The sequence below is a fragment of the Acartia tonsa genome, chromosome 3, assembly GCF_053477335.1.
Source record: "Acartia tonsa isolate MP-2025a chromosome 3, ASM5347733v1, whole genome shotgun sequence".
NCBI classification, from domain to species: Eukaryota; Metazoa; Arthropoda; class Copepoda; order Calanoida; family Acartiidae; genus Acartia; species Acartia tonsa.
In genome coordinates this window covers 13,800,684-13,822,361 of record NC_137262.1, presented here as the reverse complement: position 1 = coordinate 13,822,361, position 21,678 = coordinate 13,800,684, and the positions used below count along the sequence as shown (strand labels likewise).

At 31.8% G+C, this 21,678-nt stretch overlaps 1 protein-coding gene across 1 annotated transcript; it reads right to left on the bottom strand.

Annotated features, from left to right (window-relative positions):
* Window positions 1–7,919: 7,919 nt before the first annotated feature.
* Window positions 7,920–20,150, bottom strand: LOC145313384 (leucine-rich repeat neuronal protein 3-like). Its single transcript, XM_080152747.1, has 12 exons — window positions 20,001–20,150; window positions 18,151–18,284; window positions 17,651–17,740; window positions 17,030–17,091; window positions 16,060–16,224; window positions 15,333–15,468; window positions 14,883–14,996; window positions 14,286–14,508; window positions 14,011–14,089; window positions 13,590–13,718; window positions 10,176–10,328; window positions 7,920–8,984 (listed from the first exon to the last, which is right to left on the bottom strand). Exons 1-12 carry the CDS (start codon window positions 20,090–20,092, stop codon window positions 8,601–8,603), a joined length of 1,761 nt encoding a protein of 586 aa, XP_080008873.1. The 5' UTR covers window positions 20,093–20,150; the 3' UTR covers window positions 7,920–8,600.
* Between the last annotated feature and the right edge of the window lie 1,528 nt (window positions 20,151–21,678).

The window sequence follows — 21,678 nt, the reverse complement described above, 5'->3', positions numbered from 1 at the left end:
GCAACGCAACTGGTATTAAATGACTAAAACACAATTCAGCCATTTGAAAATAAATAATTCACGAAAATCGTGAAATCAAAATAGATCTACTTTTTAAAAAGTATACTCTCATATGAAACTAGTGTAGTGACTGCACTCCTTATCTCTTATTGCTTATACTAAGGATGGAGTTATGACAATGGTGTAAATGAAATAGAATAGCGTGAAACCTTCCCATATACAAAACGAATCTGCCCACTAAAAACTCAAACTGAGAACTTAATACAAAGAAAGACAAATAAATATAAAACAAAATATGTGGGGTAGATAGAATGCTCGATTAATTCTATTTCACCTCTTTTATATTAGGACTAGCGGCTACGCTCCTAGCATCAGGGGACATTGTATTCTAAATAGCAGAGAGGAACTATAAATATGAATTAAAACCATCCCAAGACTTAAATCTAAATAATAAAATAGCTTAAAACCATTATATGGACTGTGTGAATCTTTCCTAAAATAGAAAACACAATAAGTTCAACTGTTATTGAGATTTAAAGCTTCCGACAAAAAAAACTAACTACTTTGTGTAATATAATAGGTTGAATTAGTTTTGAATTATTCAGACAATTTTTAAAATAATAAAATGGTGCTTTAGATTTCCTCCTTTTAACTCCTGTAGAAATATCTTTAAAAAAAATTTTCAAAATCTATTTACAATCTATTAATGTCTTTTATATAACCGTTCTAGATATACTTTCCTTTTATCAGTAACAGACAAAAGTTTTAAAAGTGTAAATAAGATAAAATGTGGAGCAAATCTTTCAGACACACAACAATTGGATTATTTACTTTATATCATAAACAGATGAAGACAAGAGAACGGCCAGGCTGGTGGACAGCAGGCTGGCTGGCTGGCGGACAGCAGGCAGGCAGCCACAAGGCAGCCATGCTACCCAGGATACAATTGAATTACAAACTTTACCAACTTTTCTCATCTAACTTTCAAACAGGAAAGGAAAAGGGGTCCTTTGCAAGCAAATATTGATCATTAAATGAGTAAATAAAATATGACTAAATATAAATTATAATTTTTAAAATTTATAAATGAACCTAAAAATATTAGCCCGAAGCAAAAATAATTCTTGTCTGAATTCTAAACTACAACTTATTATAGAAAGTCTAGATGATGAATCTCTTAATTAAACCATTAGTAACACAGTTTAGGATAAATATGATCACTTTTTTGGCTAGAATGTATACTTTTTTTTTAGAAAGAAAGAGCATTTTTTCATTTCATTCAACAAGTTAAGTACTTAAGGCCAAATTGGTAGATATTACTTCGTCCAAAATTCCGTTGTTTGGGAATATATAATAGGTGACTAATCATAGACAAAAAACTTTTTATGCTTTAAATTCCTTTTTAATCTGGACAAATTATTTTATCAAATCTATCATCTAGGGTATCAAATCTATTGTGTCACAAACCCAATTTAACCTTACTCATAGATAGATAAAAAGACGTGTCACTTAAATACATTTTTTAGCCAATTTATTTACCTGTGCAACCATGATCCAGGTAGAGTGGGAGTAAGATCTTACCATGAGAAAATTTGAACTACAAGAGGAGAAGGAAAACAGTGTTCTTACAAGTAGGAACTTAAAACAATTTTAAAATCACCCACAGGAACTTATTATGAACACTATCCAAAATTTTTTATATATAAAAGTAACAGGATGTCTATGTGTTTCTGTACCTAAGGATCTAGCTAACCACTGAACCGGTATTGTTCTTCTCATAGGTCATGGGAAGGTTTTTAACCTCAAGTGCCCTTAGAGGCCTCTAATGGCGTAACAGCAAGTAAAACATAAATTTACTGGATCGAGAACAATATCAGAATAATTTCTATATATAGGTAATAAAAAAATTTTTTTTTGCATGCCCCATAGCAAAATTTGACTTAACTACAAATAGAAGAAGAAAAAAAACAAATATAGTACCTGCCGATTTAAAAAGGTGGAGAATTTAGGAAAATAGAATAAACTAAACAACGAAAAATAGTAAACTATAAAATTTATTACTTTGCAGGAACATCTTTTATGTTTTAAAATTGTGAAAAGTTTAGATTAAAGATTTACTTCTTTTCTGGCAAGTTGATTGACCAATTATCTTCTTTTAGTAGTGCAAATACCCAGCTAACAGAGGATTTCAAGAGGTCAAGTAGGATTTACAACTTCAATAAAAGAAAACTTTTAAGACAAGAACAGTTTTGTAGTTAAAGGTAATAAAACAAGGACGATTAGCTTCTAATTTTACATAACATTCATAGCTCAGAAACAACACGGCTGCTGCAGCTGGGAAAAAATTGAACCGCTTGGCCGCCTCCTTGGCTTATTTTAAATTTAGGATACTAACTGTTGCTTCAATAGTATCTAGGAGAGCAAATACAAACCTAAACCGTTAAAGGCCTTAAATAAAAGGATGAAAAAGCTTTTAAACGTTCAGGGACCGATGTGAAGCTTCTTAAAAAGGAGAACAATGGCTTAGTTTATATATTAGTATGTGGCTGCAGTCAATTATAGCTGCTGCGAGTTCAAGTAAGTTTTGTCAAATATGTATATCTAATTTTGTATTAGATAATTTTGCTTTTGTTATGATGTGTGAAATAAATAATATAAAAAGTACAAAAAAAAACTGCAGAAGCAAAATAAAAAGTACATAAGCGATCGCGTTACAGACCGACAAACATACAAAAGAACCACCGACCGACAGTCTTGGTGATATCAAAAGATATTTTTTGTAAAAAAAATGTGAAAAACTTAATAAATTTAATCAAATATTTTCTATTTTTATCAGTTTATCTTTGGATTTAGTTGAAATGTTGATTAGTTTTTTCTTTTAACTTAAGTAAAAAGTTAAAATTGTAAACATAAACTAATGAAAAATCACAGATTATGCTAATCTTTTCTTTATTCAACTTAATCAAAATAATTAATTTTTAGAGAATAAAACAAAATACAAATTAAAATGATTTGAACAAGTATGACAACATCTATAAAAACGAAGCTCTAAAACGGTAGGACAAACGAACATTAATACTTGTAGAGTGTTAGAGCTGAATAATCAGAATATAAATGTATAAAAGTCGAAACTTTATTGTAGGTAAATCAGTATAAAAAGTGCTTAAATACAGGATATGTTTAATGCACAAATTTCTTTGTCTGCAGCCGAGTCAAGTTTTTTTTTTCATTATTCTTCATCAATATACAACTCCAACAAAGCTGTTCTTAATAATTATAATAATAATAACATAAAAATGATAATTACATATATTTCCTACAAGCTGCGACCTCCACTGTCCTTGCGACTCGCACCTCCAAACAAAGAAGGGGCCGGCTGATTACATACAATTGATGATTACAGGAGGTAATCGCCCATCAGCTTGGGAGCTACCACCTTAACAGATTGTAATATAATTACAATGCTTTTTGGTAAATCAACATATTAAAATTATCATAATGTAATAAAGCATACAGCCAAATTAACTGCCAACTAAATATTAGTGTGGTAGCCGGACAGACTATCAATTCCCAGAGTATGCTACGCTACGGGGCTCCCGATAAAACGCACAGGTGATTAATCCCCTAACCATCACATTCCTAAGCCAACCCTTTCTTCTATTGTTTGACCGCCAGAGAATGCGGTCAAAGTTTATCAGCCGCCGATGTGGGGAGGGAGTTGCCCCTCCCCCTCTTCATGTTCCAGATAACCTACCCTTTTCTGGGGGACGTCTACCTTATCCCCACAGGGGCCTGCCCGTCTGCCATTCACCTGGCCTGCAGCCCCCCATTTTCCCCACACCCATTTTCTACCTAACCCAATATTGTAATCTGTTGTATATAAAGCCATTAATTTGTTATGTCTAATCAGTTCTAAATAAACCTTCAAACTGTAACTACTTGAAGTATTTTATTGATAGAATCATTAAGGCTAGGGGCTCTTTTGACCGGACTCGCTCAGTAGGGTTGAACTGCTTCCAACTAAAAGGTCCAAAAACTAAAGATGTGTTACCAAATGAATAATAATAATTCTTTGTACTTATAATGAAGGTTAAAGCATACATTTATGTACATAGAAAGAAACACTCGGACAGAACAAAAAATATATAATGAATAAAGATTAAATAGTCATGGAAACGAATAATTCCTCGGAAAATTATTTACTTTTAGTAAAAAATTATAGCTTTTTAAGTAAAATTTTCAGTTAAGTTAGAAGTTATTTTTTTCATAGTCGAGTTTGATATCTTTAACATTTTATAATTACCATTTTTCATAAACAATTTCAAAAGCCTTTTGACCCGGTAAATGTTGGATGCATACTATCAACATTCAATTTTCCATGGTTTCTGTCGACTTTATGGCATTTATGAAAATGTTCGCATTTAACAAAATGTTGTCATGTTGTCTTACCTTCACATCAATAGTTATCATTTATCATTGATTTTAAAGTGGCTATTTATAATGCTATTTCATTACTACATAAAAATTTTGACAGTTCAATATCGCAAATTATTACTAGAGCTCAAAATCTTTAGACTAATCTAATTATTTTCTTTCCTTCCGAATACAAATATCTGACCGTGTTTATGTATGTATGGAAGGGAGGGGGAGGGGGAGGGGAGCTTGTATATACAAATCCTGAGGATTTATCCTGGATTATCTTTATTACTGAGACAGAATTTAGTACCATACCCTGCCCTACCCTGCCAAACAGACTAGTTCTGTTTAGCTGGGTCTTTGGGCATAGAAAAATATGAGAGGCCCAGAACGCTTATTTCGTCCTGTCTACACTGTTTTTTGTTTACAAATAATGAACTAAAATAGTGGAATGATATTATTTTCACATTATTTTAATAAAAGTAGTTTTAATTCAGCTAAAACTGAAGAGAAAATTGGGCTTACTGAATCAATTGAGGATTTTTTTTCTCGTATTCATTGGAATCCGGTGGATAGGAACCGGTTTTCATCTATACGAAAAAACTATGTCTAGCATCGTATTATATCCAGCTTTCTACGAATATAAAAATGCACAATCATAAGATTAAAACCATTTTTTTAGCCCGTGCCTTCGGCACCTCGGGGATAAAAAAACTGGTTTTAATCTTATAATTGTACATTCTATATCCGCGGAAAGCGGTTTATAATACGACGAAAAAAATAACTATTCTTCCGACAATTTCTAATTCATTGTGTTAGTAAATAAGCATCTTTTTGAGTATAATACTGTAGTTTCTATATAGTTAGTATTCAATGTTTTTAAGCCATCTTCAGCCATCTCATTAAATTATGGTAATATGTCCTATTCATTATGTTATATCGTATTAGTCTCTCTTTTAAGACGTATTTATCTTTTTATATTGAAAACAAATAAGCAATAAATTGAAAAATGCACAGCAAATTGTTAAATGTTTTAGCCAATATTAAAAAATTCATAAAAGTAATAATAAACCTTTAAACGATTTATTATAAATTTCATTAGGCATTATTGAGCACTTACCCCCCCCCCCCCTCCCTTTTTTCATAAAAAAAGTCGCACAAGATTTGGGCAACACGGATTTAGGCCCCGCAGTGATAAGGCACAGAACAAACCTACCCATCTTTATCAAAGAGGGAGATTTAATGCTTGATATGCAATTTGAGGTAAAGCACAAATTTATCTTTCTTGAAATCTTAAGAGAAAGAAAAACATCCACAAATATTAAACACTTGTAAAGCAGCTTTACTTATAAAAAGCTGGATATTTTCATTCTTTCTCTTTCTTCCAATATGGTATGACTTATATATATTAAAAGAATGGGTGCATGCAGTGCTTCTAGATTCAGGGCTCGGCAGCCGCACAGAAGCTATTATAATCCGTAAGAAATATACTTTTGTTATTTTTGAAAATCAGTTTGATGTATCAACAAATTACTGATATAGCAATTCGTCTGTTCGAAAAAAAAACACCCAAATAGGTTTTCATTGGTGGCTTATAAGCTACTCACGCTATGCTGCTGATCTATCAAAGTAAAGCAATAGAGGGGAAAGAGGTTTAATAACTGTATGTCTCCTCCCCGCTTACCCTGTGCCGACTTTCAATTGGGTCTTTAATATCAGCCAATGGTGAGGGAATTTTTAACACATCTAAATCGCTACAAAAGAGCAGAAAGCAAATTGCTAGCTGACGAAAAATGTCCCCGCCACTAGATCCAGGCAGCTGTCTAGGTTCTACCTAAAACATTTATTGGTGAGCCCTGGCCATAATCATAATAAATCTCTCACAATAAATGCCTCTCTATTCATTAACCTCTTCCGCTTACTTATGGTTGGAACAATATATAATGAATTCTTTTTCATATTTATTTATTTTTCATGCTGGCGGCTACGCCCTTGGAGGCCTATATGGAGGGGGGGGGGGGGTGAGGTGTAAGTAGATCCTCAATTTTGCATCTTAGTTTAAAAAAAATTAAGGGGGGGAGTAAGGTGTTACAATGCCCCGAAAAAGAAACATCACTATACAGGAGAACCATATGGGTCCAGCGGTTACCTAAATCTTAAGCTACAGACAAAAATCAGGTTACTTTTAAATGAGAATACATAATAATATTTTAAATACCAGATCATTGAAGTAGAATTAAACGCACAGGTTCTAAATGAATACAATATATTTTGTCTTGGTGTGTTTCCTAATAAAAATCTTAAATTGTGTAAATGATAAATCTGTCTTGCTGATATTATTTCTATTCATTTTGGTTTCTTGAGTTGCCTTTAAGTGTAACAATTTACGACATACAGAAAAAGTTTTTTACCTATAGCCTTCATAATAGTTATTTCTCGCATCGTAGTATAAACAGCTTTCCGCGGATATGGAACGTAAAATTATAAGATTAAAACCAGTTTTTTTAGCCCTGAGGTGCCGAAGGCACTGGCTAAAAAAAGGTTTTAATCATATGATTGTACATTTTCATATTCGTAGAAAGCTGGATATAATACGATTCTAGACATAGTTTTTTCGTATGGATGAGAACCGGAGCCTATCCACCGGATTCGAATGAAAACGAGAAATTATTTTAAAGAGGGCCCTTTGGAAGGTAGAAAACATTATGTTACTATAAAAACAAATGCACAGACAAAGTTTGAGATATAACAAGGATGACAACATCCATAAAAGCGAAGCACTGAAACGGTAGGACAAACGGACATTAACAATTGCATGGTATCTGAACTGAATAATCAGAATTTAAAAGTATTAGAGTCGAAGCAAAATTGTAAGTAAATTTGTTGAAAAAACTGCTTGAAGCAGGATAATGTTTATGGACATACTTACATATTTGGACTTGATTATAGAGTTGCTTTGCTTATAATATTGTTCGTTGTTGTCCCAGGAATCAATATATCAAAAATCAGATCAAACGGATAATTAGAACACTTGAAAATTTGTTGTTAAAAAAATAGAAAAATCAACATTTTTAAAATGGACGTACGGACATTCTGGTAATGATTATAGAGTTGCTACGCTTTCTAAATCGTGCTCAACTTCTACAGGAATCATCATGCAAAGTTTGAAATCCATAGGACAATTCTAACATGCCTAAATTAACGAATAAAAGCTATCTATCTCGGACGGACGGACGGACCGACCCTAATTACAGAAAAGCTTCGCTTTTAAAAATTTATTCTATGTATGTTCTGTAAAACAATCAGGACAGTGGTTTCAACTTTTACACTTTTTGTGTGTGTGTTTGTGTGTGTGTGTGTGTGTGTGTGTGTGTGAGTGTGTATATGTATGTGTGTGTGTGTATGTGTATGTGTGTGTGTGTGTGGGCGTGACTGTGGCCGTTTTTGCGTTTCAATGGACAAATTTTATCACATTGGCATAGCACAGTGCATAAATTAACAAATAAAAGACAAAATTTATTGAAAAGAAAGTCTATACATCCAAATAATTATCAATCACTACATCTTATATTATCAATAATTTTTATAATTTTGTACATTTTTTATGATAATTTTTCATTTTCAGTTTCAAATTAATACATACAAATTTATTAGCTAAAATGCTTTATGCGCTTGATTTAAAAAAAGAAAATTAGTAAATAAGAATTTCAAAATTGAATTTACTACTTGCTCTGATTAATAAAAAAATCAAATAAAATGGATTGACAATTTGTTGAAAAAAAAGGGTTATAACTTAATTGAACCAAAATTAGGCCCTAATAATCTTTTAAGGGATATTTTTTATTACATAATTTCCATACCACGTATTTACAAGACTATATACAACTATATTACAATATTTACTATAAAAAGGAACATTATCACAACCTTGTTGTACAAATATTTTATCCTAACTGGACAAAGAATCTCAAAAATCAGCCCTGTGACGTCATAAAAATGAGGGACTATCAATCTCTTTTTAAGGGGTTTCTTTCCCACTTCTCCTCTCATCTCCCTCATTTTTATGACGTCACAGGGCTGATTTTTGAGACACTTTGTCCAGTTACTATTTTATCCACCCTCTCCCAACCTTTGTCACATTATGTCCAGTTCAATTTCACAAACACTGTGGACAGTAAGTGTTCTTAAGTGACAAGATTCTGACCAGAAATAGTGTAAACCTGCTCGGGATCTGAATTCAATCCATTGTTTTCTTTCTCAAGTAATCTCTGAGTGGAACAGGACCGGTCCAGTCCAATGGCCGCCATTTTAGCCGGCTTCGTCACAATCATCACCTGCCGCAGCGTAAATATGGCGCCGAGAATTATGAAAAGTGACAAAATCATTGAGCCGCCGATTATGTAGCGCGTAAAGTCTGTTTTTCCCGCGTGGTGCTCCTTTGTGGTAATGTTGATGGAGCCAATAATGGCGAGGCTGGGACAGAATGGAATGTCCTGGAAGAATTGTATGTGGTAAGTCTGGTTGGGTGCCAAATTCTTTATGGTCAGATCATTACTCGTCCTGTCAACCTGGTAAAATAGAGTTGTAAATCACATGAATAAGTCAGGTTTACTTTTTTGTTTAAATATAAGAACATAATATTTTATGCCTACTCTAGCGGCTGCGCTCCAATCATTTAAGAGATTTGTAATTGGAAGGGTAAAGATGAAGCAGAAAAATAGAAACTATCTAAAGCCATAAGGGGCGATTCGTCGTATCTTTAAAATGGCTTTTTATAGGTTATTTTAGGTTATATTGGGTTAGGTGATTGCCCTACAGGGTTAGGTAATTGGCCCCGCAGGGTTAGAGCCCCCCGCAGGGGCTAGAAATAGTAGAAAAGCAACTGTGAAAAATACGAAGAATCGCCCCATAAGGTGAGTGTTACGAAAGGGACTATACCCAAATTTTCTTTGTAATTATTGCCTAAAAACTAAGAATTCAATTGGTAAAGTAGTTAGTAAATCTTAACTAACAAACAAAAAATATTAAATACTACTTTATTTAATAAATTTTTTTTTAGAAAATACCTGATGATAAATAAATAACAAAGCACAATTAAATGTAAATTATATAACTTAGTCTTACGTTTTTCCACATAACCAATTAGACAATGAAAAAAAAATTACTTCTGATCATCTGTTAGAAATGTACTGAATCACAACATGCGTTCTCTTATATATATTGTAAGACAATTATGCATTTGGGAGCCTAACGATTTTACAAAGGGTGTGTGTGATGCTTTTTGAGTAGACTTATTACTACTAACACATTCTTACCTTTGCAAGAAATATGTATATATATTGAAACACCAGAAATAAATTTTATGTAATTTTAACAGAGAACAAGGACTTTTCTTTTCTTTACTAATACCTATTCCAATTCTGGTTGGTATGAAAAATCAGAAAACAGTTTTCTTTAAATCGTACTATATCTTGGGGCACTTGAAGAAGGGAAAGTCAAATTTGATTACCAAATTTGTTATTTTAGATTTATAAGAAAAAGTAAAAAATATTTTTATTTGTAGGGGCGATTTCTCTTGGGAGGGTGGTGATACCCTCCCCCCAAAAAGTTATAAACCTTCCCTGGACCTATGAGAAGCTACCCTGTTAAGGAGAACCCGATCGGTTAAGCGGTTAGCGAGATCTTTTGGTACAGACAGACAAACAAACAAACAGACATCTATTTACTTTATTATAAGGATTAACCAAATATGTATTTACCTCAATAGTAAGATGTCCATCTCTAAGTTCATCCCCCGCCTTAGCAATAGAGAAATGATAGGTGGCTGGATAAGCACTGCGCAGGCTGGCAAACCAGATCAACTTGACATGGTTGTCAGTTATCTCTGTGTGGTGCAACTGTATGCTTGGAACCTGAAATAAGGAAAATATTAGCCTATGAATAACAAAAATCTAATTCTAATTTATCTTCTGCTTTGAAATAAGTCAAGCATACCGAAAATAAACAAGTGCAAAATTTATAATCCTGATATAAAAGTAACAGGATCTATGTATGTCTATCTGTACCAAAGGATCTGGCAAACCGCCTGATCGAAAGGGTTCTCCTTTACAATGTAGCTTCTCATAGATCCTAGGTAGGTGTATAACTTTTTTGGGTGATGGTACTTGGATGGTTTTACACTGTTTCATTTTTTTTATTCAAGTCTTTTTTTAAGAATTGAAAAAACAAGTCACATGTCAGATCAAGAAACAGACAAACATACTAATAATCAAATAAGTAGCTTTGCTGTTAAAATGAGATAATTATGTCAGATGTATTATTTCAATCAGACAAATAGACAGAAAAATCATACTAAAACAAATAATAGCTTAGCTTTTAATTATATTTAATTACCCGACATAAGAAGATGTATGAATGTATTTTATATCATTTAGTAAGGTAGGTTAATGAGTTTTTGATGCAATTATTGAAAGAACCTAGACAGATACATCTATCAGATAAATGTAGTATCATCGATTTTAGAAGCTAAATTGGTAAGATACATGAACAGTACATTATCAGATTAAATGGAGTGTATTGTATTTCAGTATTTCTTACTATATGTACATTCTATATAATAAGGAACCCAACAGGGTTCCATGAAATAATGGCAATAAATAATATCATCAAGTACTACCCTTTGAGATCCAGGTAATAAATTTTAATTGCATATCCTTTAGATTTATTTAATCTTTTACAGTAAATCTAAATTTCTGTCAAATACTACTCTAAAGTCAAGCTGATCTAAATTATTTTGTACATTTTTTGGGGTAATTTAAACTCAGGTTGGCGGCATGCGGATTGTGGATGTAGGGGATTTTTTCTCTTACCAAAATTTTTAGGGGGGTTTACAACCCCATTAGAATTTTCATTTAATTTTCACCTTACCTTACCCCCTAGAAGTTGTCATTTACCCTCCCAATCCCTACTTCTATTTTAAATTTTAGGAAAATAAAAAAAAAATAAGTTGCACTTCGCGCGCTCATCTGCTTAAAATAAATTTTCCTTATTTAAATTTAGACATATATTTCCTGTATTTTTATTGTTATATTGGAGACTTGAGGGTCAACTCAGACATTTATTTTAGACAATTTATATCTGTGACTTGACAAAATAGAATATTTATTTTATGTATGACTTGCACAAAACTAAATAAACATTTACAACAATGCACTTCAAATTACATTACTTGGTTTCAAAGATTCAATAACTTTTTTTTGTCCGTCCGGACAGTCAGTCCGTAACGCTATGGGGGAAATGTGATTTTCTCGGTTGCAAAACAGACGGCTGAAGATTCCCTTTACTAATTAGCATCCATTTACTTAGTCCGTCGGTAGGTCAGTCATGCTGTAAACATAAATATTACAAAATGTTAAAATACATCTTAAACTTTCGTGAATTTTTCCAAATAATATTTCTAACCATGATTTTCTTTGTGCTTCATTACTTATGGATGTTGGCATCCTTGTTTTTATATTATGCATCTTTCCTACTTTTAGACATTCATGTTTTTGGAAATAATCATTTTGGTTTAAAATTGCTCAAAATCAAATATTATTATTCTCCTTTCAATTGTTTTTAAATTCCTATGTTTTTCTTTTTAACTAGTTCATATACTGTCCATGCACAATATTTAGTTTTGTTTGTAAGCACTTTTTCTTTACAAAGTTATAAAAAAGTTAAGTATAAAATGTGCAGTGAATCTAAACCAATTGCGTATCTTGCAAGTATATTTGTTTTTTAACCTCTTGGGTAAACACAAAGTATCGATTTTCCCCTCTGTCTTTATTTTCTATTTTAACATTTTAGGCGTGAAATGTTTATGTCTTAGTTAAATCTTCATATCTTTTTTTTGTTCTGCAGATAAACACATTTATCTTTATTGCTTTTTTACAAGGATGACAACATCCATAACAGCGAAGCTCTGCAACAGTAGGAAAAACGAGCATTAACACATGTGGATTGCCAGAACTGAATAAGCAGAAAATAAATATCAAGTCCAAAATAGTGATTAAATTTGTTGCAAAACTACTCAAATAAAGAGTACTGTTTAGGGACATAATTTCATTTTTAGGACTTGATAATAAAAATGCTTCGCTTCTAAAATTGTACCTTGTTGTAAAAGAAATCAATACTCAACAAATCAGATGAATAGGATATTTATATTATACAAAAAGTTGTTGTCAAAAAAGTTAAAAAACTGCGTCATACCTATGTTTCTATAATTATTTTATAATTTTTCATTTTACTAACCGCGGAAAACTTTTCATAATTCTATTATAATATTTTTATTAGTATGAATGTTTTTATTCTAGTTTATCTATCTAAGTTTCTCTGTTATGATTCTACCATATAAAAAGGTTGAAAAGATGTTTACACAAAAGAAGGTTATCTAAATTTTTATTATTATTATTATTATCTAAATAGCTAGTAAAAGAAAAGATAAAGACATAATGACGCCCTATGGGAGTCTAATGTTGTCAAGGAACAGGAATGTAGGTAAAAAAGTATCCTGATAAGATTTTAGGATATATTTGTAATATAGTTGGCGGTTTCCCTTAAAGTGCACAGTCTAGCACAGAACTCGACCATCCCCACGTTTTGAAAACTTTACAAAGAGTCTAAAAAAATCAGCCATGTAACGTCATAAAAATGAGAAAGAGATAGGAGAAGAAAGAAAGAAAATCCCTAAAAAAAAGATGGATAATCCATCATTTTTATGACGTCACATGGCTGATATTTTTAGACAGTCTGTAACGCTTCTTTGAAATAATTTGAATAACTTATTTTTCGACTTTGAAAAAAGTTTGTTGGCTGGTTTCTCTTATGTTTATCATTATGAATTTACTGTTCATTTTATAAAATTTTTATTTGCCTATATTGTGTAGCAATATACAGAGATCTTTAGGGAAAAACTAATATGAGTCCCCATTTTTGAACATAGTTAACCAAGTTTGAACTAACAAGATAAAGTTTGAGCCTACAAATAAGATACCGCGCGCATAAAACTTTGGGTTCCTCCCTCTCTGATTTCTTCAAACTTACACATGATTCCAGTTCTCATGTTTATATCCTGTTTTGTCCTAAACTTTCAGCACCTTGTCCTATTCTGTAAATAAAAAGTGTTATCTCACCTGTATGTCTAAATTTATACTTCTGGAATGCTCCCCGAGGACATTTTTAATTTTACAGGTATACTTTCCAGAATCCTGCGGGCATACACGAGATATGTTTAGCACTCCATGCTGGATTGTAGCAGAATCCTAGATGGAAAAGAGTTATAAATTATTCACCTTTAATAATGTATATACAATCCTGAATACATATATATGTGGTAAAATAAGTATAGTATTATACATATTATACATAGTACATGCTTCATGCATATCAATTCTAATTTTTCCATTTATAAAGTTTCCCTTAAAATTGCAACTTATTCAGACCAGCAAGTTACGAGATCTTAAGCTTCAGACAAAAAACTTTACTGCTTTATATTACAGCTTTTAAGAGAAGAAATTAATATATCAAAATAAAATATGTTTGAAAATATGGTACCTTTGAGCCTGCAGCTATCTCCTGGTCATCAGGTGGGAGCAGCCAACTTGACGAGGAGTCCAATTCAGATTGTACTTCTCTACAAAGGAATCCAGTTAGTTGAAATTTTGCTACATAAAATAACTTAACATAACCTGACCTAAATTTATAATAATACAAACAGAAATCTACCCCTAATATATTTATTATTTACAAAATATAAGCGGTGGGGCTAAGTTCGACAAGGCACTTTGAGGGGAACTGTCAGATTTGGAAAAATAAATCAATATCAATACCTGCAAAGTAGTGAGATATTGCTGCCAGGATGAAGCTGCCAAGAAGTAGGAAACAGCGGTAGCACATATGGCTCACAAGTCTCACTTAGATCAATCTCACTCAACAGAATCCAATCCTCGCCGCACGATATGTCGTCTTTGTCTTTGACAACAAAGCCAAGGTCGTCTTTGAGGATTTTCTTTTGCAGCCATTTAAGGCCGCAGTGACATCGAAAATTGTTGCCTATAAATTAAAAGAGAATTCAGGGAGTAAAATCATAATAAACAAAAAATTTAAAATTAATAAAAACTATTACTTGTGTTATCCTCTTAGAAATGTTGGGTATCGTCCCTTTTGTGGTAACGCCCTTTAAAGGGCGTTTCTTCGTTTTTTAACAGTAGCTTTTTTCCTATTTCTAGCCCCTGCAGGAGGCCCCAATCCTACGGGGCCAATTGCCTAACCCTGCGGGGCAATCACCTAACCCGATATAACCTAACCTTACCTAAAATAACCTATCAAAAGAAATTTTGAAAATACGACCAATTGTTCCTTATGAGGCGTTGCCACGAAAGGGACTATACCCGAAATGACTTTTTATTATTAAACAGTTTTTTAACCTGTAAGATAAAGCCTCCTCAATGATGGTACATACGGCTGCAAATCCTCGAGGACAGATAAATCATTATGGCTCAGGTTCATTTCCATCAGATTTGCCACAAAAGAGACGGCACCTGTAAACGAAAGTGTCTATGCATATTTACTCAGCAAAAAGTGTATCTTGTTAGAATAATTGATGGGTTATGTCAGTTATCTCATAGCCTCATTTCTTATTAAAGCCAAAAAATCCAAAGATAACCAATAGCATTGATAGTAAGAGTTGAGCATTCAACGGGTAGGTATGATACGAATTAATTAAAAATAACAAGGTATTATATAACCCATAACATTCATACCTATTCAAAACAAACACTTTCTTTTGGGACGAAGCTCCTATAGGTTAGATTAAAATATAACTAGAAAATAAATGGAGGTTACATTTGTATGTCATAAAACTGCAATAACTATACCTGGATGGACATAGATTAGGACAGGATTCTCCGTGATCTTGACTGTCTGAAGACTCGGGATAGAATAGATTGCCTCGTGGCGGATATAATTCAGGTTGGGACATCTGGATATGGATATGTGCTGCACAGGTACGCTCTATATAGTTAACAAGATTAGTTGTCTTAAAAAATGATGTCTTTCCAAAATGAAAAAATGACTTTTGTCTTTTAGTGAACAGAATAGAAAACCAGTATTTTTGAAAATCAACCAGCTAAAAAATTGAAAATCTGACAAAAAGGTGATGATACGCAAAATTTACTTAAAACAGACACAAACAAATGACGAGAATGTTTTTTGATTGTTGGAAGAAGTAAAAACGATACGTATTTTTTTAAAAAAGACTTTCAGAGAAAAGTAAAATAAATTTGTAAATTTTTACCATTAGTAGATGGTAAATCAGAGAAATAGAAAATCAAATGTTTGTATGTGTGTGTGCGTGTCAAGTTTGTAAAAAGTACATTCGCAAACTGCATTTCTATACAAATTTGAAGTCATTCTGTTTAAAATATTTTGATTTTATTGAACAAGAGTTAATCCTAAAACAAGGATGACAATATCCATAAAAGCAAAGCTCTTAAACGGTAAGATAAACGAACATTAGTAACGATTATATATATACGTACGGACGCTTTTAAAAATTAGCTTTTTAGCCCATAAATATAGTAATATTAAGTAACAAAAACTTACTTCTAAAGATCTTGGAATAAGATCATCTGCAGTAAGACCATCAAGAACAAGCTCATCAATACTCAGGGCTCCCCGCAAGGACTCGGATGGTACACTGTCTAATCTGTTGAAACCAAGGTCGAGCCTGGTCAGGTTTAGGCCAAGAAAGGTGTCGGGTTCGAATACCTTGAGTTACACGCCACGTCATATTATGCACATGAATAAATATATGAAATAAAGTCATTTGAAATAGGCCTACTAGACTTTATTTAAGGAATGTTAGAAAGGAGCCTGGCCGATTATTGAACAGTTTTTTATTCCAATAAGTCTAATGACTGTTAAAACATACTCTTTAAATGCCTAATTCAATTTCGTTTTTAGACTTTCTTTTCTTTTGGGCCACCCAGTAATCAATGAAACCTTACCTAAAATACTTATGACACGAGCCCATTTGAAAATTTTGAAAAATGTTAACAAAATCGAAGAAAAAAACATTTTTTGATTGTCATATTTGTAAAAGCATTTACAATACACTCTTAAAAATAAATTATTAGATTCAAGAGAAAACGAATTATTTATGTTGTTTTCCTTAGAGTATTGTTATAGAATTTTAAACGAAAATACAATCTAAAAATAGATTTGCTCGTATATGAAAAGATTTAAACATGGTATACAAATCATACAAAGGGTCTAGGTTAAAGAGACGCTTTCGTCTATCAGGAAGGAAAAGGACATTAAGCTGTGTATTACGCTATTTCCCAAAGTTTTCCAGCAACGTTTTCTTTTTCGTTGGCTTAACAACTTTGGGGACTTTTATGGAATTTTGATTGGTTAGTTCATTAAGTTGATTGTCTAAACGTTTCAACCACAAATTATAATCTAGAGAAGGGATTGTTACCATTGCATTGGGAATGAACATCAAATTATCGGCTATTGTCTTATTTCTTTAGATCCCTGTCTAAGATAAGCACAATATGACTGGTGTAGCTGCCTCTATAAGGTTGAAAGAAAGATCTATGATGGAGATGTTTGTTTTCTGGTAGAACAAATCATCTGAAAATACAAAAACATTTAACAGAATTTCAAATTTAGTTGAACAAAAGAATCTATTTTGGCAGATCCACAAAGCACTATTCTTCTTCTTTTTACCCACCCAGGCTTTGATGCTTTGTCATAAACTCTTTTACAAAAAAAGTTATTTTCTGTTGGAAATTGAGAAATGAACGGTGTACAGGTATTCAGTTATTTTAAATTTAAAAGTAAGAGAATGTTTGTGAGTCTATCTGTGTTTTGTGTGTATGTGTATTGAAAAAACTCGCTAATTACTAAACCGATATGGTTCTCCTTTGAAATATAGGTCTTGAGAATGTTCATAACTATTTTGGGGGACCACCACCCTCTCAAGAGAAATTGCTTCTAAAAAAATTACCCCCCCTCACCTAAAAAAATTCAACCTATTATAAATGGTTTAAGATTTTATTTAGGCTTTCTTGTGCTAGAAAACTAGTAGGCATTTTCGAATTTTCATTATTTTGTAAATTTGTCTTTATTCATTTTCTTCAAAGAAAAGCAAATAGAAATGTAAAATTCGAGGAAAACTGGATATATATACCTGGTATAAAAAGAAGGTCATTGTTGGCAACACGTAGTATCTGTAATGACTGCAGGTTGTAGGATATACTAGCTATGGTGGTCAACCTGTATATACAAATTCACTTTCTTATTAGTTATGATAATTAAAAAAAATAGGTGTAGTTCAGATTCCAGAAATAAATTAAAAGTTATTACAATGATAACATTAGATGTTTAAAGACAATTAGAATGTCATATTTAGAATCATTCGTAATTTTTAGACAACACTTGCCGCAGAAAGTGAGGTAATTGACTTCAAATGGTGCTGACCCCAAAATTAGCTAACTTAAAAATTTTGTGAGTAAGGTTGGATTAAGATTGGATTGTACAAAGTAATATTAACGCTAATTAATTTTAAGGGACAAAAGTGGTAGTTTTGTTTTTGGGAAGAGAGATTATTTAATAGTCTATTGTCCTATCGCTGGATATCTTACATTAATTAGATCTTAATTTATTAATAAAAAGTAAATTAGTTCCTGTTGCCACTGAGACACAACTCTACAAGGCTGGTCATCTGAGTGAAGAGCGTGGGCTCCAGGACGGTCAGAGCGTTGTTGCTCATGTTCAACACCTTCAAGCCACATGGTGTTATAGGACCCTGCACTTCTACCAATCTAAAAATTAAGAAAATAATATTAATTTTATTTTTAAGTATGGCTATTCTATTTCATTTCCACTTTTTTTCAAACCAGTTTTTGCCTGTTTTTGCCTAATTTAATAAATTATAGTTTCTTTTTTAAACCTTTATTTAAAGAATTTAGAGGGATTTTATGGAAAAAATAAATAAAATACTTGTGAATACCACAAGGACATGTAAGAAATATCATGGTGACTCTGTAGAATTTAGAAAATCTGGCGAATTTATGGTATTGGGTATATTACATGTGAGAGATATTCCAAAACTTATGTACATTTACAGGGTGGGAAAACTTCTTTAGATTATTTATAATTTAAGAAAAATCCCATACGCGTCCTGTATCTATGATATTCAGAGATAAAAGTTACATTTAAACTCTAAAATATAATAGAACCAAAGTTTAAAACCAAATGATCTTATCTATTAAACTTTGGGTATTACTGATAAAATTTTATTAGTTTCTTTCATCTAGCAGTTTTCAATTTCAATCAATAATCTAAAGAAGGGATAGGTTTGTTTAAAATCATTAGTGATGTACATTGATTTTTTGTGTATTGTCTTATCCCAGAAAATATTATTTTTAAAAATAGCTCGAAAAAAAGAAAAAAATGCCAACGCCTTTTAAGTTTGAAAGTATTAGGTTTACTTTAAATTAAGTTTTTAAAAATTTTAAGACAGGGTCAACTTATATGTAGCACCCAGTATAGTACATTATGGAGTGTCAAATATGGTAAATATGTAATATTCTCTCTAGTTCTGTACCCAGGGAGGAAGGGGACATTGGGCTGTTTATTAAACTATTTAGTCCCCAAAGTTTTATATTAACGTTTTATTATTCGTTGGCTTAACAACGTTGGGGACTTTTATTGAAAATTGATTGGTTGGTTCATTAGGCTATGTGTCCAAACGTTTCAATCACTAATTGTAATCTACAGATGGATTATTTTGTGTATCCTCATTGGGGATGTACATCAATTTATCAGCCATTGTCTTATCCCTTTAGATCCCTGCTCGGTACCTCTCTCATTGTCTTTACTACATGTATAATGGTATGTAATTCTTATATTTATGTATGTAATGGTTAATTTAGAACCTTTATGTTCAAATTTTATTATAAATGTGTCTTGAAAGTTACACCTAACAAAATATTTCTTAAGAATTAAAGCAAAGCTACTCTATTTTATTTTATTTCTTTAATCTAATAAACGGAGAGCTGACATAGTTAATTCAAGCATGTTAGATTCGGCCTTTGCATGATGATTCCTGTAACATATATGAAGTGTATCAACTTATTAATTATTATCAGAATTTTTAATCATACCGAATTTTATATTATTTTTATTTTGGTGCTTTCTGTCAAAGTGCCAAGCGAGCACAAAACCCCCTTATTTTTAAAATAAATTGAAAATAACTGGGAGTTGTAATTTCCCTACGTCGTCTAACCCCATTCGGGTGACCCTACTCTGTACCTAATATTACCTAACCTGACCTGACCCTTATTTTCAAAGTGCTCTGTGGACAACTAGGAAATTTTGGGAAACCTCCCAAAAAAAATTACCTGTTATTTGGAAAAATAAACACGAGAATTCTTCCCCCACAAAAAATATTTTTATCGCTTTCAAAATTAGGGAGAAGGGTTTCTGTGATCGACAAGGCACTTTGAGTGAAACCACAACGTAAAAAATGTTTTTACCTGTTATTTGATAAATCTAGGGTGTGAAGGTTTTTACATTCAGGTATATTGAATGATGTTAGCAGATTATAGCTCAGGTCAACAGCAACCATCTAGTTTAACATTGTTTATTATTGTATTGGTTTTAAAAAGGTTTACTATTATAGTAAAGAGGGAAAAGGGGTTAAATAACTGTATGTTCACGAGGTGGAAACGCTTTGCCGGCTTTCAATTGGGTCTTTGAATATTAGCCAATAACGTAGGAAATATTAACAAAGCCAAGTCGCTACAAAAGAGCAGAAATCAATTTGCTAGCATACGAAAAAGGTACCAGGTAGTTGTCTGGGTTTTGCATCTATAATGACAGATATATTGTTTTAATCACTCAAATTTCAAGTTGATAAGTAGATTAGTTAGTGAATTTTCTTAGTCAATCTTCCCACTAAAATTAATACACATTAAAACCGATTTAGTTCATTAATTACAATTTGTTGTTAGAATACTAATTATTAATTACAATGCATCAGTAACATATCTCAATACTCAGCTAGAGGGGGAGATTTGAGGCATTAAAGCATTGAATCTGATTTGTTTAATTAGATTTTCACAACCATGTATCTGAATCATGTATGGACTATGCATGTGTAATAGGAATTATAGTTAATATATACATACACAGTAAACACGTATTAACACTTTAAATTTAAATTCTACAATAACAAATGTCAATTATAAAATAACGAAAAAAACTTATTTTTTTTAAATTAAGTCCTCATTACTTGTACATTATTAAAGGGTATAGCTAATATCCCTGAAAGATCCTATGATTGAAAGACCCATCTTAAATTACAAAGTAAAATGCCTTGCAGTTTTTATGTTTCATGAATAATAAGTAAAACTATTATCAAATGCTTTGCAAATATCAAAGATACACTAATTAATTATAAGCAAAAAAACAGGGCTTGACAGCCGAGCTTAAGTCAATTTTAAGCCTCTTAGAAATTATAATTAAAAAATTCAGCTGGATGTCAAAACCTGTTTTAAACATACAAGCTTTTCGAAATTTCTTGCACAAGCGGGTTTAATTTAAAGGCTAATGAGCGGCTGCCGAGCCCTAATATAAATTTACAATACTAAATAAAGGTGTTTTTCTTCATAAAAAAATAATAAAATAATTGCTTTTGAAAAATCTACAAATCTAATTGCAATTTTCTGATAATTTATAAAGGTTTAAAAAGACAAATTGATATTAACATAATAATCTACTTAGTGGATATATACGAATGAGACTAAACCCTGCAAATTGTCAAAGCCAATAAAGAAAATAATCCAATTTATTTACTACAGAAAAACTTTTTTTTACAACTCCTTTTTTTCATTGCAATTTTGTGTGACAGGTCAAAAGATGCACTTTTTGTGCTGGACAAAATTATCATTTAGAAAATATTTAACTTCATCATCAATAATATTGGAGAAGATCTGTTTAGAGAAGAATATAATTTAGAAATAAAGGAGTTTACAACTGTTTTGTTGCTCGTACTCCAGGTTTTATGGTTGGGGATGTAAAAGCAGTGTTTGTAGAATTGCTGGGATTTAGCATTTTATCTTCTCGTGGAATGGATTTGTTATTATTGTAATTTGTTATTGCATATTTTTACATTACACTAGTTAAGATAGTAAATATTTTTCTAAATAATCT

What these genes read in the sequence shown, in the direction of transcription:
- LOC145313384 (XM_080152747.1), bottom strand. Translation starts at nt 20,092, where the DNA reads ATGGTTGCTGTTGACCTGAGCTATAATCTGCTAACATCATTCAATATA. An exon ending in AGAGTTGTGTCTCAGTGGCA is followed by an intron (nt 17,741 to 18,150) that starts ACAGGAACTAAT and finishes GAATTTGTATAT; the next exon opens with ACAGGTTGACCACCATAGCT. An exon ending in AATATCTCACTACTTTGCAG is followed by an intron (nt 14,090 to 14,285) that starts GTATTGATATTG and finishes ATTCCTTTGTAG; the next exon opens with AGAAGTACAATCTGAATTGG.